General features: G+C 37.6%; 1 protein-coding gene across 3 annotated transcripts in view; it reads right to left on the bottom strand.

The window, feature by feature from the left end:
- Positions 1 to 10120, bottom strand: part of LOC149804651 (dynein axonemal heavy chain 12-like) — a 39779-nt gene extending 29659 nt beyond the window's left edge. The window contains exons 1-2 of one of the 3 annotated variants that reach the window (XM_089942852.1): positions 9978 to 10120; positions 6129 to 6367 (exon numbers count right to left, since the gene is read on the bottom strand). In XM_089942852.1, the coding sequence (XP_089798978.1) occupies positions 6129 to 6145 (17 nt within the window). In that variant the 5' untranslated portion in view covers positions 6146 to 6367; positions 9978 to 10120. The remainder of the gene's footprint in view (positions 1 to 6128; positions 6368 to 9977) is intronic. The other 2 variants (XM_089942860.1, XM_089942869.1) reach the window with 2 other exon arrangements.
- Between the last annotated feature and the right edge of the window lie 8628 nt (positions 10121 to 18748).

The following is an 18748-nucleotide window of genomic DNA, read 5'->3' as shown; positions in this document are numbered from 1 at the left end:
AGTGATGATCACTTACCCCAAGTGCAAGTCATCCACAAAGTTTGGTAAATATAGATAGTGAAGAAAATGAATTAATGTGTGAAAATTATTTTCTCTTTTCAAAAAAACTGATCTTGACAATTGAGCTTTAAATAACCAAATTCATAAATTCTTCCCTACCAAAAGTGCAAGTCATCCACAAAGTTTGGTAAATACATGTATATATAGTGAAGAAAATGAATTAATGTGTGAAAATTATTTTCACTTTTCAATAAAACTGATCTTGACAACTGAGCTTTAAATAACCAAATTCAACAATTCTTCTCTACCAAAAATGCAAGTCATACACAATGTTTGGTAACTGCAGATGGTGCAGAACCCAAGTTATTGTGCAGAAACCATTTTTCCTCTTTCAGTCACTGTGATCTTGACTTTTGACCCTAAAATTAACCCCAAGTATAACACAAAGTTTGGTAACTGTTGATTATGAAGAACTCCAATAATTGTGTGGAAACCATTTGTTTTCATTTCAGTCACAGTGACATACTGTAACATGTGTGTGATTTGGATGTTTAACATAGTTTTAACAATTTTTCAGTCATATCGCTACAATGTCTGCAGTGTGACAATTTAAACTGATGTTTAGCACTGGGGCATCATACCACAGACATGTAACATGATGTCCCACCCAGTCACATTATCCTGACACCAGGTCGACCAGTCATAACACTAACCTCTTAAATCTGAGCACCAAGCGAGGCAGCTGTTAGTACCATATTTATAAGTCTTTGGTATGACTCGGCAGGGTATTGAACCCATGACCTCCCGCATCTGAGGCGGACACTCTAACCACTAGGCCACTGGAGCAATCATACTGTAACATAATACACCCTACTAATGGAATGTATATATAAAAAGGTATTCATGATAAAGTAGTCAAATTTGGAAACATTGTTTGACAATTTTTCTTGTCTTTCAAAATTGTTAATCACTATTAAACAAACTGAATGTTGTAAAATATGTGGGCTGAAACTCAACCTAGCATTGGCTGTTGACCAACGAGCTATATACTCAATTTTAGCAGGAAGTGGGTGCTGAATTTTGCAAGACCTATACCTACTTGTTTGAAATTAACAGGATAAACATCTTAGGTTCGATTGGTACCCTTTTCATTCAGAAGCAACCAGATATCATAACAGTCTACTGTGGAAACCCCATGTTGATATGATTTTTAAAATGACTGCCATTATGGCCATACTGGATGTCAGATGATTTCTATTTTCCTTCAGCACTGTACCAACATCATAATAAGTGTTTTGGTGAAAACCTAACATCCTTATGACTTTCCATCAATGAAAGGTAGTGATCAGATTTTTTAAGATGGCCACTTTTGCAGCTATAATGGAATATTTTTTAAGACCAATAAGACACCATAAAGTCTTCTGTGGAAACCCAACATTAATATGACTTTCTGTTCAGAAGCAGTTAACAAAAATAAGTTTTTCAAGCTGGCTGATGTGGTGGCCATACTGGATATCAAAGTGGCACAATTTTCATCTATGAACAACTGGACATCACAAGGCTGCTTTTATTTAAAACACCATGTTGATATGACCATTGATTCTGGTACAATAGCCATAACAAGATTTTTAAGATGGTCACTGTGGTGACTATATTGGATGTTTGAGAAGCACCATTTCACTGAGGACTAACTTGACACAATATGAAGTTTTCTAGTGATAACCCCATGCCAATATAACTTTCCATTCAGGAGGGGGGGCCCTGAGTGGCCAAGTGGTCTAAAGCGCTCACCGTTATGGATCACTGCCATCTCACCTCTGTCTGCATGGGTTCGAGTCCAAGGCTCGGCTAGCGTGGGAACGTGGGAGAGCCTGCCAGTTGCTTCTCGTGGGTCGGTGGTTCTTCCCTGGGTTTTCCAGGGTCCTTCCTCCACCAGTTATACTGACCGCCATGTATAGCCTATCTTGTGCTGAAAAATGGCGTCAAACCCTAGAACAACAACAACCATTCAGGAGGAATAGTGATAAGAAGATTTCAAAATGGCGGCATTGGTGGACATACTGGATGTCAGAATAATACCAGTTTCAGTTAGAATCAACTCTACATAATGTCTTAAGGTGAAAACCCCATGTTGATATAATTATCCATTCAGGAGGAGTAGTGATTTTCAAGGTGACCACTGTGGCAGTCATATACTGGCCATCCAAGCAAAATCATTTTCATTTAGGACCAGTGTGCAAAACTCACCCAAATTTCCTGCAAGGCCACATGACCACTAACCTGAAAATACTAATGGTCCTGACTATAGCCAACTAGTCTTATGTTATATCATACAAGACAATAAAAGGTAGTCAGTGGCTTAAAGGTTAATTCAGGTAGACATGCCCAAAGTAAGGTTATTTATACAATTCAGGTAGGCATTCCCTTAGTAAGGTTATTTATACAATTCAGGTAGGCATTCCCTTAGTAAGGTTATTGATACAATTCAGGTAGGCATTCCCTTAGTAAGGTTATTTATACTATTAAGGTAGGCATTCCCTTAGTAAGGTTATTGACACAATTCATGTAGGCATTCCCTTAGTAAGGTTTTTTATACAATTCAGGTAGGCATTCCCTTAGTAAGGTTATTTATGCAATTCAGGTAGGCATTCCCTTAGTAAGGTTATTGATAAATATTCAGGTAGACATGTTCTTATTAAGTTTATTTGTATAATGAAACATGAAAAGTAAAGAAAAACACAAAATAAGACATTTATATCATAAGTAAGTCAAATGTATCAGTGCTCAAAGAATTTTTTTTTAGACACAGGCCCAAGGCTGGTGACTTAAAAAATCACAAGCCCTGACTGAAATTACACAAGCCCAAACTCTAATTTCAATAAGACCAAAATTTTCCTTTTTTAAATATTTTTTCATAATTTGTCACACAATGTTGCAATTGCTGCACTTTAAATAAAAATTCAATAGGGGTTTTGAAGGTAATGCAAGTGTCATTAGTGTTCATCACTACACTTACTAGAGATTGGATGGTACTGATGTTCTAACTTCTCTGCTGGATTCTCTAAGCAAATCCTGGTCAAAACCAAGCTGACGTATGTCAATATGTTGTTTGAAGAATGTGCAAAGAATTCATTGCCTCTCCCCACCTCATTTTTATTCTGATGGGGTGCTTCACAACATAAAACTTTGTCGACCAGTTCTAAAACTGATTTTTGTTGGGCTTTCCTGATACTATTGATAGCCAATTGCTTCTTAAATCGGCTTCAAACACTAATCATACTTGAACGCTATTCTGACAACTGAAATGACCATGCTTTGCATTTATAAATGCAGTAAAATAGACTTCAAAGAAACGTTGCTGCTGTTCACAAACTTGTCAAAAACCTAAAATACATTTGGCTGAAACAATTTCATTCAAAGCAATGATACTGTACATAATACCTTTTGTTCTTCTACACACTTCTAGCATCTTTCTGATTTAACTCTATTGGGTTGTTCCATGTCCTGATCATACCTATGCAAATTAGCACAATGGGCTAACCCACGGCAATCTTCAAACACATCTCACTAGCTATTGTCAGCCAATTAAGTAATATGTGAAATGGTGGTTTACACCTGACCTCAAAGCCTTTTAATTTTCACTATTTAAACTGCACCAAAGGAAAGTTTTACATCAGCTCCCCGTCAGGAATTAACCTTTTGTCTATGATACATGTCAACGTCCATATACTGAAAGTGGTGAGTTTATTTTTATTTTACTGCAAATTGTTTTCTCAAAACACGACCAGCAAGGGGTTTGGGAGAGCAAATAGTGTTTTAGCATGTGTTACACTTTACATAGGACAGTGGCGATCTGATTTTAATCAGATTGTGCAATGTTATGGCAGGTATATGAACATTTTGAAAATACATTTCTGCATTTTATCAGCACGATCAAAGTTTTCTCTGACCCATTTTACTACTTTCCAACAAGCCCAACGGGCACCTCTTTTAGAATACAGGACAGGCCTGATCTGAAATTAAAGGGACCCCGGGCATTGGGCTATTGGATTTTTTGAGCACTGTGTATTTAAATTTTTATTAAATTCCCCATAAAATGGCCACTATTTATGGACCAAGACAATGATGCTTATTATCCAACTGATCCAGATCCATAGATAATTCATCTAGAGGTACTAGGCATCATAATCTAAACATTGATGACCTGTCTAAATTATAGCCTGAATATGAATCAGGATCAACATCCATTGCCTTGTCATTCATGATCCAACCTTCAAAAATGAGGCTGTGGTACCAAAGATAAAGCTGCTCATGAAATTAGGTACGTGGAAGACGTGTTCCAACAATGGATTGTTGGAACCAGAACTAGATCAAATGCATCCACTGCTAAATATTGTGTTTAACTTTTGTCCATGACTGTAGATTATACTTTAAGAAAATGACCATTTTTGTTTACTTTGATATGAGTTCAAGAAATTAGTTTTTCCCTTGGAAAACACACAGTCTACATTGTCTGGATGATTGTTAAAATTTAAGTAAACAGATGTGACCTTGTATACAAATTTGATGGAAAAATGACTCCCAGCCTGGTCCTCTTACTGTGTCTTATATAAAGGTTGTGATCAACAGAATAATTTATTCCTATCTTAAGATCAGTCTGTGGCAGAATCAATTTTCAGTTGTGTTCAGTTATAATTTGAGAGGAATTATTTATTAAAATCATTCATTGGAGTTACAAAGTGCTCATTAACTGCTGCCGTTGCCGTTGTAGGGTTTAACGCCATTTTTCTGCACATGATAGGCTATACATGGCGGCCAGTATTAATGGTGGAGGAAGAACCCGGGAAATCCCCGGAAAGAACCACCGACCCTCGAGAAGCTACTGGCAAGCTTTCTCACATATCCACATTAGCCGAATCCGAGACTCGAACCCATGCAGACAGCGGTGAGATGGCAGTGATCCGTAACGGAGAGCGCTTTAGACCACTTGGCCACTCGGGGTCCCGCTCATTAACTAATTTGATGATCATCAATATCTGAAATTATATTTTCTATGTAATTCCCACCAAACATGACATAGGAACCTTGAAAAACAAGTGAAATATTAAATTTTTCTTGCCCGATCTGAAGTAAGTTATAGCCCAGTAGGCACATCCAGGTGCATTACTAACAAACTGAACCATTTTAATCAATATTTCATAATATAACATAAAAAGCAACTTTCTGCTATGAAAGATGCTGCCAATCTTCAACTATAACTTATTTTTGAAGTAGCCTTTGAATGTTATACAACTGTGGTGAAACAAAATAAGAAACATTAATATTTTTTAAAATAAACTTTCAATAATATTTCATGATCGTATTAATGTGAAAATATGAAAAAACCAGTGGCATTAAGTGACTTCACCCTATTTTCACCAACTTTGCCTTTTCTGGTTTTGTGACAATTTCATCCAGAAATTACAATCCACATTTAATCCCGACTTGCAATTACTAAATGTACTTCATTGCAACGACAAGTTTTTGACTGATGAAGATGGTTCTTATCTAGTAACAGATGTAATGGATATGAATGGAGTGAAGGAAAAATTATGTCAAGCAAGATTTACTAACTTCTGATTAGCATTTTAAAAAAAAAAATTAGGGGTCTCCAGGGTGTCCTAATTAATATAGCAGAATCATTCCTGACAAATATTCTGTTGAGAAGCTGACGTGGAATCATGGACATAAATTAATATTTGTGATAATTATAAAGAACCCTGTCTGTCACCATGATGATGTTGATGTTATAATGGCCTTAGCACCATTTTCAGCCATAATAGTCTATACATGGCAGCCAGTATATTTGGGGGTGCGAAGAACCACCAACCCATGGGAAGCTACTGGCATGCTTTCTCATATACCCAAATTGGCTGAGCCTGATACTGTAACTCACGCAGACTGAGGTGTGTTTGCAATTTGGATTTTTAACATAGCTTTAAAAAAAATTCAGCCATATCACTACAATGTCTGCAGTGTGGCAGTTTATAGTGATGTCTAGCTCTGAGGCCTCATGCTGCAGACACGTAGCATCATGTCCCACCCAGTCACATTATTCTGACACCAGGCCAACCATTCGTAACACTAACCTCTTAATGCTGAGCATCTAGCATTGCAGCTGTTAGTAACTTTTTTAAGTCTTTGGTATGACTCAGTCAGGGTTTGAACCCTTGACCTCCTGCATCTGAGGTAGAAGCTCTAACCATTAGGCCACCGGAGAGGTCCAGACACAGATGAGATGTCAGTGATCTGTAAAGATGAACGCCTTAGACCACTTGTCCACCTTAGACCATTTGTCCACCTGGGGCCATGAAATCTATTATCAGAACTGAAATTTTAATACAGATTAGCCTACCAAAAGAACATATTCAAAGTAAAGAATGGACTTTGCCCACAATATCTTAATGGTATGTTTCAAGTCAGAAAAACATTATCAAGGACCTATATTGAGATCATTTACAAATGATCATTGCAAAGCACTATTTCCAAAAAACAAATATTTTTTTTAAAAAATCATTTGTTTACTCTAGTGCTATTCTATCAAATGAAGTCCCCAAAACAATTAGATCAGAAACAAATCTATAAGTGTTTAAAACAAAAATATATAACTACTATTTCAAAAGGCAGTTTTCATAATATTGAAATACATGCACTCCAATTTATTCTGTTAAAGCATTTCCAACAGACTTTGTGTTTTTATACTTAACGTATTTAAGCAAACTTTACTATTTGTAATCTTGTTTCTCCCTCTTGTACTTACAAAATAGGTCATTCATACAACAGAGGCAAATCTTAAAAAAACTAATTAAGGCTTTATGTGGTTTTTAGACCTCAATAAGAATTTGGTATGATTGACTGGGGGTGCTAATGACATCAGTGAAGTTAGTGGACAAACAGACTGAGTGAAGCCTTTGATAGTCCCCACATATCTAAGTTTTTCTAACTGAGGTTAATTTCTAATAAAGGGTATTCAATTGTATAATTTAGATATTGCAGAAACAGAAGGGAAGACAGTAAGGTCTAAAAGTAGAGCGACAGAGAGAAGAAAAAGATCATGTGAAGTTACAACTTCCTGAAAAATACGATGTGATGTGTGTGTGATTTGGATTTTTAACGTAGCTTTAACAATTTTTCAGGCATATTACTACGATGCTGCAGTATGGCAGTTTATAGTGATGCCAAGCACTGGGACATCATGCCGCAGACACATTATTCAAACACCAGGCCGACCAGTCCGAACACTAACCTCTTAATGCTGAGCGCCAAGTGAGGCAGCTGTTAGTACCATTTTTACAAATCTTTGGTATGACTTGACCAGGGATCAAGCCCACAACCTCCCGCATCTGAGGCAGATGCTCTAACCACTAGGCCACCGCAGTGGTCAAAAAATAAGAGGCAAAAATTATATTCCAATGAAAATAATGAGGTTTATTCAAAGTAAATAATTAGTTAAATAAGCAGTGACAGTGAACTTTATAGGGAAATTAAGAAGCTATAAAATAATTTGATAAATGATGTAATAAATGGTTCCACACTGAATTTCTTACCATCTTGGACATCAAAAAGATAACTGTATCTTCTTGTTTTAAGTAACTTTCATACAAACAAGTCTAATATAATGCCACATAATGGTAACAGTACTTTTTAGGATCAACGACAGCAAATAGTGATTCCTCTCAACCGACACTTAACCAGTCAAAAAGTATATATAAATTAAGTGTATACACATGCCACGAGAAGACTATCAGTCATGCACAGAGTGGACATGTGTGCCAACCAGTAACAGTAGTCCAACATATATAAAGCCTAAGTAAACACACGCCACTGAAAAAGAAGGGGATGGGTACATTTTAAATTTCAGCATGAACATATCCTAAATGAATGAAACCATATATTAAAGAAACATTTCAGGAAAATTACACATTAAATTTCCATCCAACATCATGTTATTAATATTAAGAGGCTATCTATTTATCCCAATGAATCCCAAAAAAATATACAGAATCTGATACTTCAGAATTAAGTACATGAGCAACTTAAGAGAACTTTCAATGTTTCTTAAATTAAAGTTTGAGATTTTTCAGAAATTTCTTTAAATCAAATTCTGTGTCTTTTATACAAAGTTGTCAATGGCAAATACAGGTACAGTATCTTCCAATGATATTGCTGGTTCTGTGGTATTGTGGTACTTAGAATTTACCTGAATTTTTCTGCATCGCACCAACTATTGTGTACTTATTCTATATTTGCTACATGAACATAAGATACTAGTTCTGCATCACCAATTTAATTCAGGAAAATCTTGGGATTGCTGGCAAGTACATTATTTTAAAAATACACCCATAAATATCACTGTTTGCAAAAGTGGTCATAAATAAAATCTATATCTTCTTAAAATCAATATCACATAATTAGTTAACCAGTTTGGTATCAGATAATGTTCGATGATGCTATGTTCGAGTCAGATCACATGATTACAGTATTTGTCAAGAACATATCTGTCAAGAACAAAGAAAAGAACCTATGTATGGGCAGCTGTCACCACCAAAATGACATCACTTAAATGATGAAGTATGAAATCAAATTATTTAACCCAGCAATGAAATGATAAATCCAGAATCAAAATGATGTGGCATCACACGAAATGATTTAACGAACAAAACTGAATGATGGAATAAGGGACCTGGTATTAAATGAAATGATGTAGTGTGAAATTAAATGATTTAACCCAACAAATGGAATGATGAATTCAGATTCCAGATGATGTTGTATGATAAGAAACGATTTAGCATGAAATGCAATGATTGAACCCAAAAAATGAAATAATTGATTCAGATTCTAAATGATGTGGTATTAAATAAAATGACTTAGTATGAAATTCACTGATTTCAACAGCAAAATAAAGCGATGAAATCTGCTTTCAAATGATGTGGTATTCAATAAAACAATGTAATCTAAAATGAAATGATTTAAGTCAACAAATGAAATCTTGAATTTACATTCCAAATGATCTGATATTAAAAAAAATGATTTAAACAACAAAATGGAATGATGAATTCTGATTCCAAATGAAGCTTTATTAATTGAATCTACATTGCATACAATCTAATGATTTAAACCAATAAATAAAATGATGAATTCAGATTCCAAATGATGTGATACTAAATAAAATGATTTAAAGAAGAAAATGGAATGATAAAATCTGTTTCCAAATGATGTGGTACTAGAAAAATGATGTAGCTTAAAATAAAATGATTTAATCCAACAAATGAAATAATGCATTCAGTTTCCAAATGACATGGTATTAAATGAAATGCATGGAAAGTAAACAGCCTGACTGGGAACAGCACTACATTGTAAGGTCAAACTGCAAATCATCTAGCGTAAATCCAAACATACACAGGGGTGGTGGTGGGGGCACTCTTATCCATGATGTATGGTGTCAGCACGCCCCAATGTATAATCTAGAGAAATAAGTTCAGTATTGTTGTTCTTTGTAGGAATCTACATGGCGTCTGTTTATTCATCGCTTACCGCAATCATCTAACTTAAACTGGAAATTATATGCATTTTAACTTAGAACAAAGAACAACAAACAGACGCATATAATATCACGAACGTCAATGCTTTTATTGCCTACTTATAAGGCGATCGTAAACTTTAAAACCCGCGATACCATACCCATAGGACACCAGTTGGATTATACAATATTTTCTTTTTCTTTCACATTAATTTCATATTTTCTGAGTAGGGGCGTAGACTCCATGTATATCCCTGTGCATATTTAAACTATAGACACAATATTTTATTTATTTTTGTTTCAATTTTGTTTTTAAAGAGTTATCATTTTCAAACCAAATGGACGAAACGTCAAACTTTACAGCCAAGCTAATGAGGCCGCAATAAAACGAACAACAGAAGTAACAAGTAATAATTACCAAAATTCAGCGTCCTCTAAAATTCATTTAAGTGAAATAACTGAAATTAATCTGTGAAATATGAAAAATGTAGCAGCTATTTCATCGTAAGTTCATTCTCAAGATCTAAAGCCTCGTCAACCGCGGTTGTTTGTATTACTGGGGGAGGGGGAATCGTAATGTAAGAACGATATTCATTAGTTAAAATTGGGTCAGACTATTTATCGTGAGAAATTGTAACAAACCGGAACAAACAAAAATACCGGGGAAAAAAATGGATAATACTGGAACAATGGTTAAATACAAATTCTACTTACTTCTTGAACTTGTTATACTTTTTTCCATAAATTTCAATTAATTTTATACTAACGTTGGTTATTTTACCTTTTGGGGCTTTTTTGCATTAAATAATTTAATGTAAGAGGTGTGACGATTATTCTGGGGGTAATAACTCTTATGTGCATCAAATGTATTAATACCTGCTTTTTATTGCACTGTATACGTTAATATAGCTTTATTTTAAACATTGGACTTTGTAAGCAGGATATCTGCGTGAATCAATTTTCGGCAAGCAGTCGAATTTTATCAGAAACTTGTGTAATTTTTGTTACTATTTCTTTTGTCATAGCGTCAAAACAGATGCTGTCATCGGCATTTACAAGTCCACGATCTTCAAAGAGCTTATTCAGAATCACGTCTGTCTTGCTGACTGCATCATGTATTAATTCTGCTTTGCGTTTTTATCGTAAATGACGAGTGCAAAAAACTTGAGTGGCGTAGGTATTTTTGTGGCCTTCGCCATTGCTGTCTGGTCGTCGCTTTTCTATGACTAAGTCATTCGTGTCAACGTCAGTCAGTTTAACTTTAAGATGTCTTAAAAGTTTATCTTATTATTTTTCTGATCCAGTGTAGCTGAAAACTGATATTGTCATCTATCTATTTATCTATATATCTATCCATCCATCCATCCGTCTGTCTGTCTATATGTCTGTATATGCCTTTTAAATAGAATAAAGAGCAGATAAATATAAAAGGCCATTTTCTTAATTGACAAAACAGTCACTGTAACCGACATTTGTTGTTTTACCCTGGTAAATTATAATTCAGGTATAATACTGTTTTATCTACTGTAAGATTGAAAATAAAATGTTTCTCTTTTGTATTATGTCTCATCTGCTCTTCCGTTATGTAAAAGCGTAAGCCAAGATGACTATTAAAACGTACGAAGAAATAATCTGTTAAATATTCAGTGTTGTATTTGATGCAATAAATACAATTTGCAGTACCAATCTCCAGTATAAAAAAGGAAACAACACGAAGAAGTACATAATCTCAAGAATATTCAGAATTCTTAAAATGTGGAACACTTAGCAGCAGGGAGGGCGAATCCTACAAAATACTTTTCCGAAATACCCCTTCCACTGAAACTATTCCCGATAGAGGGCTTATTTCGACGAAATAACACTTTTATTCAGAAAACGAGACAAAAAAAAATGTCCCCGATCCCTCGAAGAGTTTTCGCGGGGAAATTAAATCGTGGACAAATAAATAATGGCAAATATTGGAGAAGCATTCACAACTAGATTGGCACGACAACGACTAGCCGCGATTAAAAAATTTCTTCCGGTTCGTGATTCCGTCAAAGAAAAATTACGAGCAAGACAAGAAGCGCGAGTTGAGTTTGCAACATCTGCGGAGGAATTATTTAAGCCTATTACAGCAGCTACTGGTGAAGTTAAAACTGCAATTGTAGGAAAACCTGATCCTGCTGACCCTACCAAAACAAAACGAGGGTTACTTCAAGCAATAGAAGAACTTAAACAGCAACAGGCAGATGAAGGTGCTGTAGTTGATCCAGGTGCCGCCGGAGTAGTGACAGTTGCTAAGGAAACATTTATTAATAAATTTACCGAAGATGGTATTACTGAAATAAAAAATATTCCGCTTACTAGCGTGGATGAACTTAAGGAGTTTTCTGCTTGGATTGTCTTAAATTATCCTAACCGGCAAGAATTTCTAAAACCAGGAGCTGCCTCGGGTATGACCCAGGCTGATTGGAGGGATTATGTTTACAAAGTAAACCGAGGTATTTCTCGAATATCTAGCACTGATGATACCTATAATTTTATAAAAACTGGCGTAATTGGGGTTAATAAGGAACTAAGAGACCAACAAATGAAGGCAAAGGAAAGGGAAAGGCAGGCAAAAATACAGGAAATGGAAATGAAAAGGCAGGAAAGGGAGGAAGAAAAGAAGAAAAAAATACAGGAAAAGGAAATGAAAAAACAGTCGAGACTACAGGAGAAGAAACCACCAGCTCTAAAAATAGACCCCGCAATGACACTGCCTGATCCAGTGCCTGAAATTTCATCACCTGAACAAATGGGGGCTAGCGCTCCTGATGATGATTTTACCACTCCTGTTTCGTTGCCCATCCCCCCCGATATATCAGAAGAGGAAATACTGAAAAGCAAAATAAAAGAATTACAAAATGAATTAAAAGATTTAAAGGAGGAAAAAGAAAAATTACAAAAAGGAATACCGAAAAAGGGTACCTACTTTAAGATAGAAAAGATAGAAAAAAGGGAAAGATCTGTATTTGATGAAATTGTTAAAATATCAGCAAAACTAAAGAAAACAGGAAAAGGTTACACCGGTCGCGGATATAACAACCACATCTGTCCTGATAATATCATCAATGACGTATCACGGTTGGAAGTTCTCATCGGAGGAAAACGCGCCGGAAACAACTCTCGGGAAATTATAAATGAAGCCGCAGATATCTGTCAGAGACTATTTCAGCGTGGCATTATGGATATTGGCGTTTACCGGGGGCTCATTGATGAACTCGCGGATGGTTACTACAGCGATTAGTAAATTCAGTTAAAGAAACAATAATTAAATAAAATGATACTACACGATTCTTTTCGCAGACCAAGAAGTGTCAGAGTAGTAAACTCACGATTACCAGTATACGAGGTTGTTTACGGAGATGGAGTCGGTGATGTTATTAGAGATTTAGTCACAAGAATCGCTCCGAAAGCTGGACCGTTAGCAAAACAATTCGCGATGAAAGCCGCTGATGTTGTTAAGGATAAAGCCATTGGCACTGTTGGTAGTCTTGCCGGGAAAGCATTTCAATCAATCAAGGATCGACTAGCACAGCTGATACAAAAAAAAACCCCAGTTAGGAGGTTGGCGCCAGTAAAACTACCATCCACTGAAGTTATGCCGGCAAATGTTAGTAGCGTAGTAAATAAGGCCGTAAATCAGAAATTAGCTGAGATCGCAACAGCGGGAATTACCTCCAAAGCGTTGCAAGATAGTGTAACTGCTAATTTGATAGCTGGTAGTGGTTTCCGGTGATGATAACATTTTAATTAGACCATCGTGAATAAGAATAATGTTTGTGCGAAAATCCAATGATGCATTTGATATGTCTAAACCAGTACTTAAAGATGATTCTGTACGTGATTTTCAATATTATTCTTATGAAGCACGTAATCCTAACCAACGGGGAAGAATTGAACTACAGGTCCAGGATACAAGCAGATACTTCTTGCCCGCTGAGGCCTTCATCGAAGTTGAAGGTAATTTTTTAAAGAATGATAACACCGCCTACGCTGCCGGCGATCGAGTTGGATTTGTTAACAATGGAGTCATGGCGTTATTTAAATCCGCTATTTATATGATAGATGGAAAGGAACTTGAAACAATTCATGATAACGTCGACGTTGCCACAACAATTCTCGGGTTGGCGAGATACTCGGATGATTACGCCAGATCAGCCGGACCATCAATGATGTTTGCAAAGGATATAACCGACAGCCCCGATAACAGGAGTGCAATAATGAATCCTGCCGGTGACGCAGTTACATCGATGAATGAAAATTTTAATCTGGGTTTTGCAACGCGTAGATCGATGTTAAGTGAAAACGAAGAGTTCTCAAGTGTGATTCCATTGTCTCACATCTTTGGATTCTGCAGAGATGTTCAAAAGGTCATATTCGGTGCCAAACACACAGTTGTACTCGTGCGAAAACCTGATGATAATGACGCTGTCTGGCGAGATGCTGCCGTTGACGCTGGTCAAATAGTACTAACTAAACTGTGTTTGTGGATGCCAGTGTTGTCTCCGTCAATCACCGAAGAACAACGACTGTTGTCTTTTATGGATACGGGTGGTAAATCACTGCTATCCTGGAAAACAACAACCACAGACGCTATTCAAGGTGATCATAACGGGTTGTTTACGTGGCATATATCATCGCAACAAGGAGTATCAGCACCGCGACACATTTTTATTGCATTTCAAGACCGTGCTAGAATAGGTGACCAGACAAGAAATCCAATGGTATTTGATACATTTGGAGTTTCTGAAGTTTCGTTGAGAATAAATGGGCATCAGGAGCCATCTGAGGATATATTAATAGATTTTGAACGTCGTCGTGTCGCACGCGCGTATCATCGTCTGATGTCATTTATGGGGCGCGACCTTAATGTGGACACTGGCCTACAAATATCACAGCGAGATTTTGTGGGATTGTATCCCATTTACTACTTTTCGCTGGAACATCTTGATCTGGTTAAACAATCTGTTGTTGACTTACATTTCCGAGCTCGTATAGGTGCTGCTGTTCCTCCCTACAGAGCTGTCGCGGTTATACTTTCCGACAAAGCAATGCTGCTTGAAGGTGTTGGCGGACGAATGAGAGTTATTGACGCTCCAGTAGAAAATATGTAACAATTAAATTAGTTTCTGAAATATAATGTCATACAGTCACGTTAATGTCACCTTGACTTCCGGTCAAACGAAGAAATTGCAATCGAAGAACGCAAGCACGTGCGGGACGTCAATAACACTAAAACGAGATCAACTTGTTGGTGGTCCAGACAAGCTGTCGTTGACTAATACTCAGCTTAAACATTTTAATAAGGCACTAACAGCAAAAACCGGTGTCCGACTTGATTTCTCTGCTGCAGCTATCAAGGACATGACTAAAACCGGTGGAATATTTCCTCTTCTCGCAGCAATACCGGCGTTGATTGCCGCGGCAGCACCAGCCGTAGCAAAAGCCGCAGCACTCGGTGCAGTTGGAACTGCAGCTGGAATGGCACTAAAAAAGGCAACGGGAAAAGGATACAAGAAAAAAAAGGGACGCGGTCTAAGACTACCGGGAACTCCCGCATCCTGGTATCCAAAAAATCTCTAGCACGGAACCACTCTGTGTCCCCGATGAGTAATTTTGATTTACTCGATGGTGTTAAAAAATTGCGTATAAAACATTTCAGAGGAGTATTTATGCGAGATCAATTACCGACGCGGCCGAATAATCCAGAAACTGGCATTATCAATCTCGACAACAAAGACGGTCCTGGAACTCACTGGGTTGCTTACGCGATCGATCCACGTGGAATTATCTATTTTGATTCGTACGGTTTAGCACCGCCAACTGAGTTTCTCAGGTATGTCAGCAGATTTTCTAATGTTCCAGTGTGGCAGTCGACGCTACCAACACAAACATTAATTGATCCGCCCATTTGTGGGAGGGAGGTTTTAAATGTTCTTGATGCAATCTCAAGAAATCCAGCAACTCCTCCTCATAAGGTAATGTATGAATATACCGCATCGAGAAATGCTAGCATTTGAAAAACAGCAATAAGAATAATGGTGGATATTTACGGAAGACCTTTCACAGGAAGAGGTAAACCAAGCACAGATGCTGATCTCTCAAAATATGCGACCCGAGATGAAGTCGATAATCTTTTGAATCTAGCCGGAGTTGACCCAGATGAGGTTGCTGTTTTTCAGGACAAACAAGGAAAACTAAAAACTAGCAACATCAAGTGGAATGATTTAATCCGTAATGTTCGTACAGCTGTCCCTGGTAACTTTCCCGTTTTTACTGACCGTGGTAGCATCAGGGATTCAAGTATATCGAACAAAATCATCAAAGACATCAACGATGAAATTAAAAATTGTGTGAAAAAAACCGGTGACACAATGACCGGCGAACTCAGCATGAGCGGCAACAAAATAACCGTTCTAAAAAATCCGGAAGGTCTCGAAGATGCCGCAAATAAACAATACGTCGACACGCAGTACCAACTCGTTGCTGGCCTAATCATCGACAGAGTAATAAAATCCGGCGACGTAATGACCGGCGAACTCAGCATGAGCGGCAACAAAATAACCGCGTTAGCGAATCCCGAATCCGACCAGGATGCGTCAAACAAACAATATGTGGACATCATCAACGGTAAACTAAATACGCTGCGGTCAGAGTATGATGTTCACGTGAACGGGTTTAAAAGACTCCAAAGAAACTTTCAAAAAACTAGTGAAACCGTGGATAAGTTCTTTGGGCCTCCTCCAGTCGTCGATGTAAAACTCGCTGATGTAAAGACCGACATTAACACGATCAAACAAACACAGCAGGATATCGTATCGGGTATTCCTGATATCGTTAACAAAACCAGTTTGATTAAAGTTCCCACTGGAGTTACTCCGGGGCATATCACCAACATCGTATTCACGGTATCATCGGGATTCGCAACATGGTCACGACAAAATAACACTATCAAATATACAGCAACAGCCACCGGTGTTTACAGGTTGTCTGTGTTTTCAGCCGCTAAATTTGAAATCTTCACAACATATCCTTGGAGACATTCCACCGATAAGTATTCGGGGGTTTGCACTGTAATACTAAACAGCGGAACCGAGGAAACATTTATGCTTGAAGCCGACGACGATAGTTTAACAGCAACATCCTACTGGTTTTGTTTGGAATTCGTCGCTGCAACGCCTCAATTGGTTACCGCGTAATTGAATAATGTCAACGACGCCAGATGCTCAACAATATCGATACAATCAAGTCCGTGAGTGGCAATCTGAGTTAAAAACTGTCATCGAAGTAACCAGTCAAAAGGTAAAAAAATACCGCAGACGCATAACAGTGTTAGACATTATGGTTTATTCAGTATCTGCCGTTGTTGCATCCGCGGGAGTAATACTATCAGCGGTCACTCCGGTAATTGCAGTCGCGGCCACGATCTCTGTTTGTACGACCACTACCGCGGCAGGAGTTTTCGGCATCATAGCAAAAAAAATATCCTCGTGTGCTAACACAAAATTACACGATTACACGACAAAATTAAATACAGCCACTACCGCATATCAGAAATTATCATCGCTGATATCATCATCGTTAGACGTGCAAGGTAGCGACGCCGCGTCGATATCAGATTCTGAATTCAAACTAATGTCAGATGCGTACAATGACTATTTGAAAACTAAACAAATAAATAATGTCAATAGAACTGCTTCAACAAATAGTCACAAACACAACACCGGTAAGGACCACAATGATCTCAGTGTCCTCGACGACACCAGAATTCGGTATTAATTTTCGAACTCCAATTCCAGTGAGTGAAATCGCGTTGGCAAAGCTCAGTGTGTATCACAGCTGGCCCAATATCAGGTCGGCATCATTTGGTGGTCTGCAGCCAAATAATTCATTCGTGTTCGGGAAAAGCAAAGCCGACTCTGACGAATTCGACTGGAATACAATTACACTTCCCACTGGGAGTTATCAGATCGAAGAAATCAATAATGAGATACAACGCCAAATAAAACGAATCACCGGCAAGGAAGCCAAAATATCTATAACAGCTCATGAACCAACGCTGTCTGCGGTCATTGAAATCTCAACGCCAGGATACGCCGTGGATATTTATAACAGCTCAATCCGAACATTATTAGGATGGCCAAAGGCCCCCGAGGTTAAACCTCGTCCACCAAAACCTGAAAAATCGGATTTTATGACCAATAAGGAAGAACTACACGACCTCGAGTACAATTATTATTTACTCCTTGCAGATCAATTACTAGCAAGAAAAAGTACTTTAATGCCCGATACTTGGAGTATAGAAGCTCCACGTGTTAAGGGGGGGCAGGAGCTCCGTATTTACCGTCTAGATGATATAGAATCTGAATTATTTATTCCGATCAATCTAGTACATAAACAACAGCTACAACTCCTGCGAGTATATTTCCAAGATTATATTTCTGATTTAACAAGTCCGCGTGATAATATTATCACAACCATAGAAAAACTAAACAAACTCGCATCGGCCATGGAAACTATAAATCTAAGAATAATTCAGGCTTTACTGGATATTAAAGACTATATCGATGATAATTATAGACAGATAGCCAGAGTAGATTTTGCAATTAAATATGGTATTCAAGTGAATGATATTTCAGATTTTAAATTTCCTGGATATAACGTGCCCGATCTGAGAAAATCAGTCTCTGATCTCATCGATCAATCTTTCGAAGATATTCTTGCCGCGTACGAACGAATAAAACCACAACCTGTTATTCTCAAGCACGACAACAGTACAGCATCCGATGACAGACACATCTCACCCGGGATCGTAAATATCACAGATGTTATCGCGGTCAATCTTGTATGTGACGTCATCGACGGTAGCTACAGCGCATCAGATAATACTACGGCCCAACAGGGGTTTATCCTGTATACGTTCACACCAAAAGACCCCCCTGGTTTTCTGATTGTGCAAGAACCAATCAATCCGGTCTATCTGCGGTGTCATACCCCGTGGTTGTCAACGATAAATTTCAAACTCACCGACCAGAGGGGAAATTTGTTGGACCTGCGTGACGAGACTGTTAGTATAAACTTACTGGTGAAGTCCTAAGTCAAGGGATCCATAATATTTATAATAGTTTTTTTTTCTGCACTGATCCATTTTCGTCATTTTAT

This window comes from Sinohyriopsis cumingii, chromosome 2 (assembly GCF_028554795.1).
Source record: "Sinohyriopsis cumingii isolate HCF-2022 chromosome 2, ASM2855479v2, whole genome shotgun sequence".
Classification (NCBI taxonomy): Eukaryota; Metazoa; Mollusca; class Bivalvia; order Unionida; family Unionidae; genus Sinohyriopsis; species Sinohyriopsis cumingii.
This window is presented reverse-complemented; position numbering and strand designations above follow the sequence as displayed.